General features: G+C 44.6%; 2 protein-coding genes across 4 annotated transcripts in view; one reads left to right on the top strand and one right to left on the bottom strand.

Moving 5' to 3' along the window:
* Positions 1-3,982: 3,982 nt before the first annotated feature.
* On the bottom strand, positions 3,983-5,377 carry LOC6501481. The gene is made up of 2 exons (XM_001955305.4): positions 5,254-5,377; positions 3,983-5,170 (listed from the first exon to the last, which is right to left on the bottom strand). Exons 1-2 carry the CDS (start codon positions 5,269-5,271, stop codon positions 4,118-4,120), a joined length of 1,071 nt encoding a protein of 356 aa, XP_001955341.2. The 5' UTR covers positions 5,272-5,377; the 3' UTR covers positions 3,983-4,117.
* Positions 5,378-7,818: 2,441 nt separating this feature from the next.
* The window catches only part of LOC6499083, a 31,392-nt gene continuing 21,999 nt past the window's right edge, over positions 7,819-17,211 (top strand). The window contains exon 1 of one of the 3 annotated variants that reach the window (XM_044715338.1): positions 7,819-8,201. Coding sequence is in view for 2 of the 3 variants with exons in the window: in XM_044715336.1 (XP_044571271.1) it covers positions 14,559-14,954 (396 nt within the window). In the remaining variant the exon portion in view is untranslated. Of the gene's footprint in view, positions 8,202-12,774; positions 14,955-17,211 lie in introns of those variants that run through there. The other 2 variants (XM_044715336.1, XM_001955303.4) reach the window with 2 other exon arrangements.

Genomic DNA, 17,211 nt, shown 5'->3' with positions numbered 1-17,211 from the left:
CGCCGTGGCATTTCGCAGTGCAAATATCCCATTACTCGGATGAAACTTTTAATTAAAAAGTTGCCAATGACAAACGGGACGAGGTTGCGGGTCGCTGGCGAGAAATGCGCCACAGTCTCCACCAGAAATATTTGGCTTGACACTAGTACCCATCTAGGACCCTCTACCAATACCGAAAGGACATGGGATGAACCGACCAACTCAGTCTGGCACGCACGTAATTGAGACAAACTTTGAGACAGTATAACATTCGAGCGGAGCCTTGGGCAAGAAGGAAAAAAGCGAAAGGAGGCGTCCGGCACTGCCGGGTGCCAATGAGAAAATTACGACATTTAAACCCGTAGGTTAAGTGTACGTGAAATATTAAGTTTAGTTGCTTGGGAGCACACTAAATCTTATTGTAGGTCATTTGCCGGCTGCCCCATTTTAGTGGTGCCTTCCTAGTATCTAATTATTGCGGGCAGAGAGTGGGGTAGGTTAGGGGTATGGGCCACGCCAGATGGCTCCTTTGGCCTGCAGGGCCCTTGTGCCTGGTGGTTGCCATAAAAATCTTTACAATCCGAATGGAGTGCTTCAAAAATGGGGTTTAAAGTTCAAATGGTTGGATGTGGAGTGCATTTGTTATAATAATTTTATAATTATTGAGGTTGAATTACTTAAAAGAGAAAAACATAATTATTTTATATAGACTTTTATATAGATTTTTTCATTTTTCCTCCCTAGTACCTAAATATCTAAAGATGTTAATTATAGGTATAAGTAAGACCTTCTGATGATCCTAAAACATCTATTCATTTTTTTATTTCTAGTATATAATAACTGAACCCTTAACAAGTTAAAACTTCCAAGAAATCCCAATAAAGCCCATATTATTTTTTAAAAACCTTAAATTTTCTCAGAGCTCGTTCCGAAAATATGACTTCCCGGTGTCACAAACAGAATATATATGAATATATGAAATGCCATGAAAATTCGCAGAATTGAGAGCCCCTTTTCTCAATATCCTCCTTGTCATACAGAAGAAGGGACATCTCAACACGGAACATAGTGCACCTCAACGGGTAACCAATTATGATGGAAATCGAAAAGAGGGAGTGGCAGTTCGTCGGGGCTCTTCCAACCATCCAACCAGAAGACTCGTGGGTCAAATTAAGCGGCACGGATTGGCGGCGTATTGAGTTGAGCCGAAAAACTGAAGTAACGCTATGGTGAACCGACCGGGCCGGAATATTGGAGGACTTTGCGGGCCCTACTGGTCCGGGAGCTCCGTCCGTATCGAATCCTGTTGGCGGGGAACGGTGGGGGAACGCATCGTTTGAAGGGCCATTCGAGTGTGCACGTTGTGGAAATTGAACATCCAGGACCGGATTTTCGCAGGCATAGGTCCATAGCGGGGTACGGGGTGTTCGAGTGTGGCTAATTATACTGCCAATGGGCAGAGGCAGAGGGCGGGGCGGTACGTGGCGTGTGGCAGCGGTAAATGTTGCGATTTTGCCAAATAATCAGAAAAGGCTCTCAAAATTTTACGTAAAACGAAAATGCACGGGAAATGTGCAACGGAAAAAGTGGTGGGACGTGAAAAGTGCCTAGCTAGGCATATCGTAAACGCCTCCATCCAACATTCAGAGTCCTGCATCCTACGGCCTCTGCCCTGTGTTGTCCTCTCGCCTACGTCCTGTTTCGTTCGTGTTGCTGCTTTGTTACGTTATCTAATTACAAAGGAATTGTGCGGCAACGTCACACAGTTGTTGCCGGTCCACCGATCCCTCCATTGGCCATTCCCCGGTCGGTCCTCCGGCCCAATCCTCGCCAGAAACTGTTCGACAGTGGCAGCAAAATATTATTTCTGTTCAAATGCACAGCAATAGCAGGGCCGCTGCGGGCATCCGATTGATATATGCAGATGCGTACTGCTGGGTATTGGATGGGGGACTGGATAGCTCGTGTATCTCACAGTGCGCCCGGAGAAGTGCCCGCAGTTATGTAGTTACCCGGACACACATACTCATACAAACACGCGAAGGGATTCGTCCACGCACCCACAAACACACGCACAAACATCTGCACTAAATACACTTGTGTCTAATAAGTTTTATCCGAACGGTCAACGAGGCATGTGGCCACACAAACACAAGGACATACGCCCCATTTAGGCAGTACTCAGTGGGTGGGTCAGTGGGTGGTTGGGTTTTTGGCACATAAACAAATGAAGGGTCGTGCTTCGGGGGGCGCCTCAGCTGCGTATGCGGCATATTTGAGCGGGCATGGCGAAAAATTGTCAAACTGCCGGCCGCGGCCTCAAAGTCAGTTAGGTTGGCAGCAATCTGCTTAGCCACCTTCCGTCCCACCACGCCACCACGCCCCTCTAACATCGTCCCCATTCACTTGCATTTAAATTGTGAAAATATTTGGACCCTGTACACACTGATGTTGACCGGTCGTTAAACGAAAATTGAAGTTAGGTCGCCCATTTGGCCATTTCCCCGCCAGCACGCAGGAAAATCTTTATACAAACCAGGTCAACGGTTGTGCTTTTTTTTTTTGGCTTTATGTTGGCGGCGGAAGGGGAATCAAGGGTCGCTAATTGCGTGCTTGTCAACACTCGAAATAAAAATAATATTTTCAACAATTAAAAGAGCGCCGGCACCAACAAAAGAGTCAACATTTTTGAGCCATTCAAAGGCAAAAGGATCGACCAACAAAACAAAACAAAAAATACAGCCTCGCCAAATAAAGGGCTCCCCAGCGGTTAAAAACGTTCAGACTGAGAAATGCCTTGGCCACCTGGTGCATAATTTTTCAAATTATAAATTATAAAAAAGGACAACTCGTTTACCACTGGGACCTGTGGCAAATTATTCAGGCAGTAAATGTGCCGAAATCAAGGTAAATGTGCTACGCCTACGCCTTTTCAAATGATATGAATTAGACTTCTGCATGAATGTACTCATTTGTGGCAGAACAGATCTGTACAGTAGTGTAGTGTTTTCAAAAACACTGCACTCATTCTTTACTGTACAGTATACTCTATAGGTAACAATAAGAAAGCACAACATTTTCAGTGTACTCAGTTCGATTGTGAACAGTATTTGATTGTACTTTTCGATAGTGATTACTACATTTGTGTTTTTTTTTTAACACTGTACATTTTGTATGTCAACTGTGTACAACTGTACAGATGAGTGCAGTAATTTTTATTAATTAGCTGCAAGATACTAGCAGCTCCCGCAAGCAGTGCAGCATCGGAAAGGGCATTTTCTGTTGCCAAAAATTTGATTTGCGAAAAACGGTCCAAAATTGCCACCACTGAAGACATGGTAAACAAAATAATGTTCCTTCATTCTAATATTGATAACTTAAATGTAGATAATGTAATAACATAAAATAATTATTATAATTAGTTTAAATTTAAATATAAATAATTTATAATTTTTTTATTTTATAATAAATACATTTAAAATGAAAAAACAAATCAATTTTTTAATTGGAAATACATACACATGAGAACTATACATATGTATATGTGTGTATATACCAGTCATGAAGTTTCACTCACTGTACAGTAAGTCAACTGCACACCAAAACATTGTACAGTGCGTTGACTACTGCACACCAATTTTACTGTACTCATTAAAAGCTGTACAACTATGGAATGAGTGAGACTACTGTCAATCAAAACAGACAATACTACCCTATTCACTCACACCCAAATATACTGTGTACAAAAAATAGTGTACCCACTTTTAGAATAAGTGATTCATTTGTCGTTTTGGATGCATTCATGCAGAAGTCTAATATGAATATTTTTCAAATGCTTTCAATGGGCTAAGAAGGGTTGAAGACATTTCATTTGAAATTATATTAGGTATGGCAAATTGGAGATGTGTCTCAATATTTACTTCGATCTGAACACCAACTGAATCGCTATGTTGCGTAAGAAAAAAAGATTACTCATACGCCACGTATTACATTGCAAACAAAATTTTTACTACTTTATGCGCTTAAAATATATTTGTAATTTATCGAGAATATATACTGTAAATTTTGGACAAGTAAGCCAAATGGTAAGCGGGCCTAAAATAATTTCCTCCGGCCTTAAGGGCATGTGCCCATCTTTTTAGTTTGCCGCGATCGGGCGCTTGGGCAAGTTCCTCTTCAGCAGCCGCCAATTGATGCTGGCCGGAGGAGGTCCCTGGGACCGCTGCTTCACCAACTTCTTCAGACTAGCGCCCTTCGAGAGCTTGGATCGAACCGAGCCAAGATTGTGATACTGACTAACGCTGCGCACAACCTTGCCGGAGGCCGACTTGCCGCCTACCTTTCCACTCCTAAATTTGCGCTTCAGGACCATCTTGCCGTGCCCCGATCCGCCCTTTGACCTCGGGGCGCTTTTGCGCTGGCTCCTGGCTGATTTTGTGGATTTGGAGGACTTGAGCGATTTGAGCGACTTGTGTGACTTAAGTGACTTGAGCGACTTCTGGCCCTTCATGCCTTTAATAGCCTTCTCCTTGGTCTTGTGCGACTTTAATGACTTCAATGACTTTAGTGATTTCTGGCCCTTTCCGCTCTTGAGAGGCTTCTCCTTGGACTTTGACTTTGGTAGAACAGACTTGGGCTTGACGCTTCTGGTGGACTTCTGCGGCGAGAGAACAGCTCCGCCCCTAGCCCGGGAGTCGGCCTTATCCTGCGTTGCCTGTTGCAGCGTTGGCGGCGGACCCACCGAGTACTTGGGCATCATGGCTGGCTTGGCGGCGAGGGCGCGATCAGCCTGTACGATCGAGTCGAAGTCGCCGAAGACCTGCCGGATGTTGCGATTAACATATTCTAGGTACTTGAGCGAGGAGTTGCACAAGCTACATGTCTTGTGCCCGGACGATCCCTTTTCACCGTTGTTGCGAATCAGGCTCTCCAGGTAAAGGAAGTTCTTAGCCATATTCTCGCAGTAACGGCATTTGCTCGTGGCGGCACCGCCGCTAGTTACGCCCTTCCGTCCATCGTTCTTCTCCATCGAGTTGGGGGTAGGGTCGTATAGGCCGGGCCGGTGCGGCAGATTTAGAACCGAATTATTGGGTACGACATATTCTGCGGCGGGTGCTGGTCTCTTTTTTTGAAGGCCTATCATTTTAGGTAATACCGAAATTTTGTTAACCTTCTCAGGCTGCGAATGTTTCTGTTGAGTTGACAAAAGTAAAATGCTTGTAAGCACTCGTCTCTCTGTTGAATATGGAAAATGATTGTGTTGTCACAGCCTACCTGAGAGGTACTAAACATTTCGGGCCAAACCAAACGAAAGCCTCTATGTCGCTGTCGTTTTTTCGGTATAGAAGCTTTCGATACCTGCCTGTCGCCTGCTGCTCCTGAAGTGCCGATCTGGGGTACTTGTCGGTGACATTGAAGGCAGCGCCTTCTGATTACATGCCTCAATTAATCTCAATTTCTTGCTCATCAAACTTGCAGACGCGGGCGGGCCGATTTGTCCGCAAATCGTCAACCTTGTCCTGCTCAATTATCGATCAAATAAATTGCAGCGAATATTTAAAGACCTGCCCCAAATTAATTTAAACGCATGCCTCCAAAACGGCCAGTTCAGCCGTGCCTCGCTGCCCCACGACCCGTTTAATTTCTATTTCCTTGGGCACAATTAGCGATAATCAGCTGGCAATGGCAGCCAGCATTTTGTCGTTGGTCCTTCATCCTGATCCCATACCCACTCTTATTTCTATTCCCATTCGCACATCCATTCCCACACACAGTTTCGTTTTCGGCTATTTGGGTCAGCCAGCTCGTTGCGATGTGCACAATAATTTATTTCATTTCAAGATATAATCGCAAAATTTTAGTTTGTCGTGTCGTTTGTTTTTCGTTTCTCTGCTGTCCGACTAACACTTTTTTAAATGCCCTCTTTCGGATATAAGTAGCTGACCTTGGGACGTGATTGCGGGAAATTATGTAACCGAGGACCATTATAATGGATTTTGGGGGAAAATTAAATATTATTTACCTGCTTATTGATTCAGGATAATGTAGTCCTCAAGGCCAAAGCGTGGGCAAAACATTGTTTTATTTCTCACTTTAATATATTTAAGCAGAAAATACCTCTTAGTTGGATTCCTTGAGAAGAAATTCGTTTTTACAATTCAATACCCGTGGCATGACTCCATTTCAACATGTTACCAGTCTTGAGCATTCGTCAGTTGCCATCTATTAAATTGTTGTGTTGCACATACAACCCATCAATACGAAGAGGGCTCAGCGGCAGACATCCAGTCTGCGCCCACCACCCACTTTGTTAGACAATTCCCTGCGACACATAACTTCCAATTGAAAATATCTTGGAAAAGTCAAACACAAGTGCAAATGCCAATAAAACAGAGCAGGGCCTTACGACTTGGGGCATGGTGCTCGGATGCGATGTGGCATGGTGAATGTGGCTTACACAAGCTAATACATATAGACGTATAGAAGAACACAAGAATGCCACCCCTATGGGTTGGGCGGCCATAAAGTTGATTGTTCATAAATGTATGGGGCGTATACGTAATGTCAGGCACTGCACTAAACCAATGCAGGACTCTCGCTCGTCCCAAAGTAGAAAATGCAGCGCCCGGGGATCGAATCTTGCAGGGAATCGGAAGTGGCCATAAAGTGCTCGGGTAATGAATTTATTAAAAGTTCATTTTGCTAAGCAATGGCGGACAAAACGCTTGTCTTGGTCTGGTTGGCATGTTGGCCAAGTTTACGTAAATCGACTTCAATTATTTGCGCCCTGCATGCGACTCGGTGGAAAGTGTTTGGCTTCAAAGTTGAGTGTTAATGTTAATGGATTTGTGCCAAGTTCTCACTGATTTATACGTCGTGGTCAAAAGCGGGACATTGTTACTTTTTGTTGGCTTTGTTTGTTAGCTGTTGACTTTGCGGTGGTGGCACACTTTGCTTTTTTATTTTCGTCCTAACTTTTGACCCACAAAGGTTGCTGCTTTTTGGCGTGTCCTTTCCCGCTCTAACGACTTCCTGGGCCGTCGACTGCACATACTTAGTCCTGATTCGAATTTGCATGCCGGCGATGCCAACGGCTACGTCAACGTCAGCTTCAGCGTCAGCGTCGACGTTGGCATCGTGTTTATTCTGTTTGCCTTTCGTGCCTTACGTGTTTATCGCCTGCGAATGGCGATTTTTGAGGAAAGTGAAACTAGTCTCGCCTCGGGCTGTGCTAGGCTTTTCCTGGCTTTTCCTCTGACCAGCTGGCAACTGCCAAGAGTTCAACCTGCTCGGCATTTCAATATCAACAGAGGCATGCATAATTTCTCGTCCTGGCCTATGTAAATTTGTTCGGAAGTGTTCAACTTTGAGGGGGATGTGTTTGTGTGAGTTGCTCCACATTTCCACTGGCGGAGCTTCCGAAAAGCAGGTCAACTTCATTTTTTCTGGTGACCCACAACCACAACACCACCACCAACAACAATAGCAACAAAAACAGGCTGTTGTTATTGCTGTTTGATGTGCGAAAGCCACAAACACAAATTAGCACAGAAGTAACAGCAACAGCAGCAGCAACAACATCGGCGACAACAGCAACGCGTCCATAATTTCTTTTGCAACAGTGCGCCTCCTTTTTTTTTTGGTTTTGCCAGGACCTCCTGCCCACACACATACACAAACAAGCACAAACACACTTGCATTCGATTCGCGTTTTTGGGTTTTACTGCCTCTGGTTGGGTTTTTATTGTTATTATTTTCTATTTGGCCAGGGCAGCGCCGTCGACGTCGTCTGGCTATAACCGCCGTCGACTTCTTGGCATAAAGTCCAAAGTGCAAATGTTTTGCGGTCAGTTTGGATTTGAAGTTGGCCAACAACGCGACGCGAAGTCATCGTAGCACCTGTTCCTGCAACTGTCTTTGAGTTCTGGCTTAAAAGTCCTGGCCTGGGTCCCTTTAGTTGGTGGCAAGCGTTTTTGCATTTTCGCTTGTGGTGCTCGCTTGTGGTGCGGCGGTTCTTTTACCGAATTTTTCCCTATTTTGCGGTCACCTTGCGCCCATTCGCGTGTTTTCCGACCGGAAAAGGATCCCTCCGCAGGAAGAGGGGCGGAGATGCGTTTATCCTGTAGCACAATGGCTGAAAGGAAAAGCAATTACCAGCGAACAAAGCCGAAGAAGGTTTGAGCCACAGCCTGAAACGAGCTTTTTAAAGACTATTCCCCAGGGTAAGCAAATGTTGAGTGACTTGTTGTTTTGAGGAGGCCCTTAAACAATTAAACTAAATATCTAAAGCTAGGATATCAACAACTTCCATACATTTTTTAAAGTAGTATTTCAGGATTTAATATCCACTTTTAAATATATGCTTTTAGCTGATGGCAGATAATAAAAAATACGTCGAAAAGCGCTTTATGAGTTTATGCTAATAATAAGTTTTAAACAAAAAATACCTTTATTTGCTCATATACTTTGAATACACACAAATATTTATTATGCTTGCTGCTATTTTCTCATAAAAGTTTTTGTTTTTGTGAACTGGGCCGACAGCAGTGAGCGAAAAACAATGCAAACAGTTTAAGCTTTTTCACCTTCAATCCAATAAGAGGTATGGCAAGTGGCAGGAAAAACATGGAAGTACGAGGGAGAATTAAAGAGCAGTCGAGATGTGCTATATTAACACCTGCCAGTGCCGAGGGACATTAATGGGAGTCTGACAGTGGGTTAAAGGGTGGACTGCGAAATCTAAAATAATTTTATTTACCAAGCATTACACCAGGCATACGAGAAACCACCTCTTCAACTCTCCCACCCTTTTTATCCTTTTCCTGTGAGTCCTCTGAGCGTTGAACAAAACTTTTTACGCACAGCCACACATGAACCATACTGCCAAGGCTCGCAACGCATTTTGGCTAAAAGCATTTCAATGCTGTTAACTATTTTTGATGGCGTTACGTACTATAATACACGTCTGCAAGTTTCTGCGTCTCTGGCCAGGCCATAATGAAAATCTCAGCGGGATTCGAATACTTAATTATCTCGCAATTCGCCTTATTTTTCCGGCACTCGCTTCTGCATCTTGACGATAATGGGACAAAGCCGCTTTGCGTTTCATGGATGTCCTTGATGCGGTTGAGGACTGCAAAGGCTGTTCAATCATATTATGGATAATTAATATTTTTGCATCCCTGGTATCCCTGGTTTCGTTTAATTGAGGACCGCAATTTTTCGAAGTTTAATTAAGAATGGGTAGTATTTCTTTATTACGAAAGGGAAAGTGATCTTGTTGGTCTCTGATACCTTATATTATTCACTATGAAAGTGAATTGAATTATTTCAAAGAAATCTTAAAGTTAATGCCCCATTAAATTAAAACAATTAATACTATTTTATAGAGCTGGCTAAGATTTCAAATCACCCTAGTTATGGGGCGTGTGTGGTTCAGTCGGTGGTTACTGGCTTAAAAGTCCTGGAGTGTGGCAACACCGCGCCAATAGGATTAGCACAACAAAGTAGCAGGCTGCGAGTTTGCATGCGACAAGTGCGTGCCTGAGTGCACCTGTCGGGGCTTTTAAGCCATCTACCCAGTCATACCCAGTCGAGACTCCATACTGACAACATGACAAGCGTGCAGGAGGTACCATAGAGTAGCACCACAAGTTTCAAACCCACTGTCCCGCCGTGCCTCAGCAGTATTTGAGGAGCCAGTGCAAACAAACAAATGGAGCCTTCGCCAGTGTCTCATTCAGGACTCAGTGCTCAGGATTCAGGGCTCAGTAGTAGGCCGAGCATGCGGGTGGCTTATGCTGTTGTCCTTCTTCTGGGGCAACATGGAAATGGGACACTGCCGTAGCTGGCCGGGAAGAACATCATCAACAAGTACACAAAGCCTGGCTACGAGTGCCACCAGTACAAGGGTCCACAATGAGCTGCCAAGTTCAGTCGCATAAATGCATAAGCCGCAGCACGCATACTCGCATGTGGGCAAGGCGATGGCAAGTATCCGGCCAGATAATCAGCCAGCACACGGAAAGGGTGGAGGAAGTGACTCCTAGTCCTCTTCCAGGACTAGACTAGGACTGCGAACTGTGGAAATCCTGCCGGGTAGCCATTTTAATTAAGGGATATCCATGAGTTCTGTTGGCTCCGACCACGCCTCAAGCATGGCCAAAAAAGTGTGATTAATTTTTGGTTACAGTTCTATACACTTGAATAAATTTTCTTTTTTTCCTCATATATTTTAATTCGGTTAAGAGTGCTTTAATGTTGAAATGGCTAAAGAGCTTCAACTGTTTTAAGTTCTGCAATTTTCAAGTACGCCGTCGAACTTAACTTAATACGACGAGCTGTCTTAACAAGGGGTTTTAAATACTCTTTTGAAATATTTTTGTTTTATGTTAAAAATATAGAATGATGTATAATTATTACGTATAGAATACAAATTCCTCTTGAATTCCACATCAAACATTTTTCACTTTATAAGCACACCATTTCACCTTTAAGTACTTTGATTTGAACATTATCATCCTCGACTCCTAAGCCTGATAAAGAGAATGCACAGTTCGCTTTCTGGCATCAGTACTTGGCCCTTTATGTGCTTCTGTTCAAATGCAGCTGCCAAAAGTTGTCTTAACTTGTGCACACTGTGTGCAGTTTCAGTTTATTTCTGGGGCATTTAAGTGACTGGCCGCCTTAGCCGGGTTTACTGCCATGTTACTTCTGCTGGTGTTCTTCTTCAGGGGACCTCCAGCCCCTCTGTAGTCCCCTTCGGTCACTAGTTTCTGGTTGGTTTTGCTTTTGCTTTTGGTTTTGGCTTTGGCCTTTCCCCACTCGCAACTCGCAACAGTACTGGCTTTGACGTGCCACGACTGGGGAACTTTTTTCTGGTGTTGGGTGCTAGGACGAGTGGAATGTCGGGCAAACTAACACATCCTGACACAAGTCAAGAAATTTATGAGCTGTAACGCTTGCTGCTGTGCCAGAGTGCCGATGGGGACGAGAAAGCCAAAGACGAGGCTAGAGATGAAATGGGAGCGTGTGTGCTGCTGAGCGTGTTGGGCTTTTGGCTTAATTGAAATTTAAACGTTTAACCCTGAGTGTCAGCAGTTAAGTCCTCTGTTGTGGCAGTTGAGCAACAAAAGTTTCGTGGCCATTTCAATTTGCGTCATAAGCAGGAGCCACTGTAGCAGGAGCAGGAGCCGCCTTATCCTCCGGGCCCGGGCTGGCCATGATTGCCATGAATCGAAAACCAATAAACGGCTTGGGGAATCAACCCAATTATGCCACCAAAACTTTTGTAAACTTCACTCGCTGATTGGACTAGTCAGACACGCAAAGGGCCGAAAGGAGCGCCAACGCATGAGCCAGCAAGTGGCCATTGGGTTGCTGTGGCAACCTGGCGGTGGCCACCACAATAACACGGAGCATGCACCGACCACAGCGGCATACCCCATCGCCCCCGCTACCGCCGCTCGCCGCTCGCAGGTGGCAGCCAGTTGTGCCGGAGATTCCAGTAGTGTTGGCCATGTCCAGCTCGACCTGAGACAAATTTGTGCGAATTTGTGTGTATTATGGCGGTGGAATACCAAAAGTGAAACAAATCCGTCAGCCGAAGAGGCTCAAACCCGCCGCAACTACCAAAATTTCCAAGCCATGTGAAAATGTCAAGCATTTTCCGCGTATGTCCCTGTGTGTGTGCTTTTGTTGTGAACCCTGATGGTGATTTTTAAAATATTTCTTTTTTTTTTCTTGACTTAGTATACGAGTACAGTGGACAGCGCGCACACTCGCTCTCTTGGCCAGAATGTTGGAATGCTTTGAGCCAGGGCGAAATTGGCTGGTATGCTTTGGGACTGTTCTCCTTGGCAATTAACCTGGGGAATGCCAAAGTCAAGCTGGGATCGGCAGCGGACCAGTCCACGAGCCAGGACTTTCAAGTAACCAGAATCCGGGTACAATCCAAGTAGGGAGAACAGTTTATTTACACGGCTCTTCAGGCTGCAAGCTCTCTGGAGGCCCAGGAGCGACAGGCTTACTCTACACAGAAAGAAAAGCCTAAGAGTATTGAGAGAAAAATAATTTATTTCTGAGAGAGATATTTTCTCTGCATCCTTTATAAAAATTCATTAAAAATCCTCCTACATTTCGAATGACAATGATCTGGATAATCGTATTATTTACCTCAGTGTCCTTCCGTTTTCTTTCCCGTGGGCGTTTGGCACTCGTGGGTGAAGTGGCTTTCCAAGTGGTTTTTCAATGAAGTGTTAAGTGGGTGAAACTGCCTGGGTGCCAGGGTGCCGAGGTGCCTGGGTGCCTGGTGGATCCTGTCTGCGCGACTATATGTGTATGTACATGCAGGTGTGTGTGTGTGTTTAGCTACTTTAGCCATGTTGCCAGTATGTGAGAGCCTTCCTGTGTATTTAGTTGTCGCAGCGCTCTCGCTCTGCCTCCCACCAGGCAAATAGTGTTGCGGTCCAGCATCCCTGCATACACCTTCGTCGGTATTGTTTGATGGTGGTTATAAAGCTGACAGCTGTCAGTTGGCAGTAAATTTGCTAAAATGTTTATTTGCCAAGCGGCTAAGTTTGCGTTTAACAGCAAGGCACACACACAAACATATAGACGCCCACAAACCCAGACACGGATAGAGAGACAGACACAGGAAGAGGCTGAGCTGGCCACCACACAATCACAGAGGTTGTGTGAACCCACAAGGATACACTCTAGGCAGGGCCAAGGACCACCGCCCCAGGATATTCGAGTTGGGCAGGTTTAATCATTTATAAACAGCTGCAGTATGCGGCTGCCGCTCTAACAACAAATATCCGAGCAATTCCTGGCATGGCGAGCATGACAAATGTTTTCGTACTTAATAATACAATAATTACGGCGACACCATACTATAAAACGGTTTAATGATTATGATGCTCATATCCCAACAATGGTGGATTGTACAGCACATGTCTGAATGGCTCTGTGGGCTGGCCTTTCTCATGGCAGCCTGTGTTTGAGTTTAATTGCCATTTTGCTATTTGGCCAAAATGTGATTCAGTCTGCCCTTGAGTTCTGCCCCAGTTGCATTATTGGTTTTTGGCTTATTAATTGTAGACTGTAGACAAAATTGATTAAACAGGTTCATAAATAGTGAATGCCAAAACTTGATGAAAGTTTAATTTAATATTTCTCAGCTTAGTCATAAAGTTGGAATTGTGACTTTATGCTTTTCGGCTCTAATGGAGTTTAAATTTGAAAATGGGGAAGATGGTATTATAATTTTATTGAAATGCCAGGCGTCTCTGAGTCTCCACATCCTTTTTTTTTATTATTATTAATTTATTAAAAGCCCGACGCCTGTCGTCTGGCCGTGGCTTTGGTCCTGGATACTCAACGCCTCGTAAACCTTACTGAAAAAAAGGAAACAAAAAATCATCAATGGCAATTGAAATGTAAATCCATTCGAGGCGCCTGTGGGAGAAAGGCAGAATCCTCTGAAAGCAAATGAAACAGGCTTAAATCGGCAATCGCCACCAATGAGCCTTTCCACTTTCTCAAATTCAATTGGAACGCGCATTCGCGGATTCTTGTGTTTATATAATTTCATTGCGGGTTGCAATCAAGGCGATAGGTTTTCCGCCGATTTCCTGCCGCCCTTCATCGGCAGGACTCGGCTTGAGCAGCTTCCGCGCTTTCAAATGATTATTATTTGTGGCTAAAAATAAGCAAGAAATTTCCATTCGCTCGCGGTGGCATTTTTCGAAAACTATTTTCCACGCGATTTAACCAACAAATTCACTTTGATATCGCGTAAAATGTGCGGAGGTCGTGTGTGTGAAAAGGGAAATTTAAATCAAATGCAGAGACATTGAATTTTTCATGACATACTTTATACTGTCAACGCCCTGGCGCACAGCGGGGGCGGTTTGTTGTTCGGGGATTCCTGGCGGCACAGCGTGTCAGGTCGGTGGAAGGCTGTCTATTTCGCGATGCTGCCGGAGAGAGCTTCAAAAAATCTATTCCCCAGCCATCCAGCCAACCAGGCATCCAAGCCCAACCAGCCAGCCTGCCTGCCACTCAACATGTGTGCGTTGTAGCTGCTCACTCTTTGATAAAAACCGAAATTAATTATTGACGAGCACGTTGCCGCGGATGTTGCTTTTGCGTCGCGAGTAGGTCCGTTGAAAATTTAAAAGGCGTTCGACTGTAAGCACACAAACACACATCCGTTTCCGCTTAAAAGCACAAAATGTGTTTGCTTTGAACTAGCGAAAATTGTCAACGACAACCGCAAACTATCGGCGGTAATGGTGGCAAGGCGGCTAGGTGGCAAGGTGGCAAGAAGGAAGCCCGCATCAAGAAAGGACTAACCAAGCCAGTTTGTGAGCAAACAAATTAGTGTTTAATTATACATAGACATGGGCAACCAGGCCAACCAGCCACACCGAAAGCAAAAGCAACAGATAAAGCAAAGGCAAAAGCAATTCATTCAATCGCAAAAAGAAAAAATGCATCAAAGCTGGTTAAAATGAGTGAAAAACCCAGTGACAAAAGTGGGAAAAAAACTATTGAAAGACTAACCGCATTAGAGGATGCAGAAGCGTCCGAAAACGGATGCGAAGCGCATGACGGGACCGGGACTGGCACCGGCCAAGCCGCCGCGTCTGAAGGCCGCTGCCAAAAAGCAGTTGCAGTTCGAGAGTCCGTTGCCACGTCGGACACGCGCCCAGGATCCCCAGAAGCAGTCAGAGAAAGTCATTGCTATGCCGGACAGCGGCCAGGATGCGGACACGGATGCGGCAGCGGAAGCAGCAGTGGACGTGCCAGAAACAGGGCTGCTCTCACGGCCGGACTCGACTCCGCATTCAGTGGCTGTGGCAGGACCTGGCCAGGGAACAAAAAAGCGTCTCGCCGAGGGCTGCACCAGTCTCATGTACGCCTGCCAGCGGGGTGACATTGTCCAAGTGTTGGCCCAAATACGCGCCAAGGTAAGATATTACCACACTCTAGAAATAAGCAAGAAGTCAAGGTCTTACCAATAAAATAAAAAGGGTGAGAAATCATAGAACTTTCTATAGGTATTATTGAAAAAACTTAATAGATGTTAAGGTGATTTAAATTCAATTTGGTAGACTTTATGCTTTCTTTTATATTTTGAAACCAAAATTAGCCAAATAATTTTAGAGATATAATAGTTAACAAACTTCTTATATATTTCCAGTGCAGATGATGGTTTTTATAGCTTAGTTTAGTCTAGTTGGGGGCATAAAAACACGTGTTAAGTTCTTGGGGTGGAAAACAAACAAACGCTGAGTGTGTAATGGAAAATAACTTGGCCAGCTACCAGCTTCAGCTATCTCTTTCGGGTTTGCAGCCAAAGATAATGGCCAAAAGGCAGGGCGGCACAAGCATGACAAGTTGACTTCTCGCAGATCCCAAAAGCAAAGCCGGCCGCCACACCAGCCATCCAGTCATCTTTGCTCCAAACAAAAGGCCCCAAATCAGGCAAAGGCGTAACAAGATTTTAATCTTTCTGCAGTCACGATGAGCCGGCACAATGTTTAAAGCCAAAAAACAGAAAACCCTTTCGTCCTGGTTTCTTGGGGATTCCGAATTCCGGACTCTGGATTCTGAATTCTGAATACTGGCTGGCCGGATCTGGCGGGGGGTCTTTAAATTTCCGTTGCAGTCATTTCGGCGCATTGTTCACAGTTCAGGGCCCCTAATTGCTTCATAAACATTTCTACAAGGCTGGGGCATAACAAAAGGCGAGTTGAATTTGAATGCTGTAAATGGCAGGACATTTAAAATTGACAAAATAATCCCCCAAAGCTTAGTTATGCCAGGCGAATGGAGAATGCTAAATGGTCCTTCGTCCTTCCGACACCTCCTCCTTGCTCTTCCTTAGTATTGCTACGGCCATGGCCATTCTCATGATTTGATTCCTTTTCGTCCTTTCCTTCATTCGTCGGATCGTCCGACTGTCGGTCCGTTCATCAGGCGCCTAAATATGCCAATTTTACATTTAATTGAAATTTGAAAAGTTTTTAATTGAACGCAGATAAATTTTCAAGGCCCTTCGAGCGGTGTGCTCGTAAGGAGGGCGAAAGGCGAAGGAGTTTTTGGTCATGTTTCTCGGGTTCCGGGGGATTGTCATGTTGCTAGTTTTTGCAATGATTCGACAGGACTTCACCCCACGACCATTGTGAGTCCTGACAAATGCCTTCATTTCCGGCCAGTTGGCGTGCTTTCGTTCTGGTAATTGATATTGACGCCAAATTTGATGTGAAATTGCCTGGCATTGAGTATTGTGCAGAAGCGAGAGCGACTTTTTGCGCAAATACAATACTTTGTGCCTTCCCACCCACCCCCCTCTCTGTTGGCTGTTTGCTTGGTTATGTAATTGGCAAATGACATTTCGGATGCCTAACCTTGGTATACCACTGCCACCACCATTCAGCATTCGACATTTGCCACTCACCAGTCACCACCACCATCCACCACCCACATCAGCAATGTCGAGCAGTTTATTTGCCTGTGAAATATGGCAAATGCTGGCGATTATTACTTACTTTGGCCGCGTACTTTATGAGCCTCATAAACAACATGACCGCATTCTTCTATTTTCGGATGCCCAGCTGAAAAACAAATGGGGAGGCAATGAGCCTGAAGGAGCAATTGGTTTTCAACTTTATGTTCAAGCGGCTAACGGGGCGTATGCGCAATATGCACTACCTCATTGCCAATGTAGATTTCGCGACATTTTGTAGTGGTTTCCCCCTCTTTGCTATTTTTTGTTGTATTTTTAGAAAATGTTACGATTCGTGGGCCGTGGGGTGCCTCAGTTCAAGGTAAATCCGAATATAATTACATCGTCAGTCGCTGACTGATATTATTAATGTCGGCTGGCTGCGGCGATATTGTTGTTTGCTCAGCTTATTGCTGTTCTTGTTGTTTATTCTGTTATATCTTGTGCCTGTGAGACATGTTTTAATTTGAGTTGTCTCTGCATGCTTGTGGCCGTTAGACTTCATCCTCCTTTTAGCCTTGATAAGACCGCCTAAGCTATTAAAAGTTTTAATGTCTTTAATTTGCCGTCTTCTCTCGCCGGACTGAGCTTATTATATTAATTAAACAGCGACAGAGCGTTGTTTTTCTTCACTTTTTCAAGTCATCTTCTGGTGCTGCTGCTGTTGCTGTTGCTGATGTTTTGTATTTTTGTGAACATTTATTTTAATTGCGATT

This window comes from Drosophila ananassae, chromosome 2L (genome assembly GCF_017639315.1).
Source record: "Drosophila ananassae strain 14024-0371.13 chromosome 2L, ASM1763931v2, whole genome shotgun sequence".
Classification (NCBI taxonomy): Eukaryota; Metazoa; Arthropoda; class Insecta; order Diptera; family Drosophilidae; genus Drosophila; species Drosophila ananassae.
The sequence above is the reverse complement of the archived record's forward strand: the minus strand, read 5'-3'. Positions and strand labels throughout refer to the sequence as shown.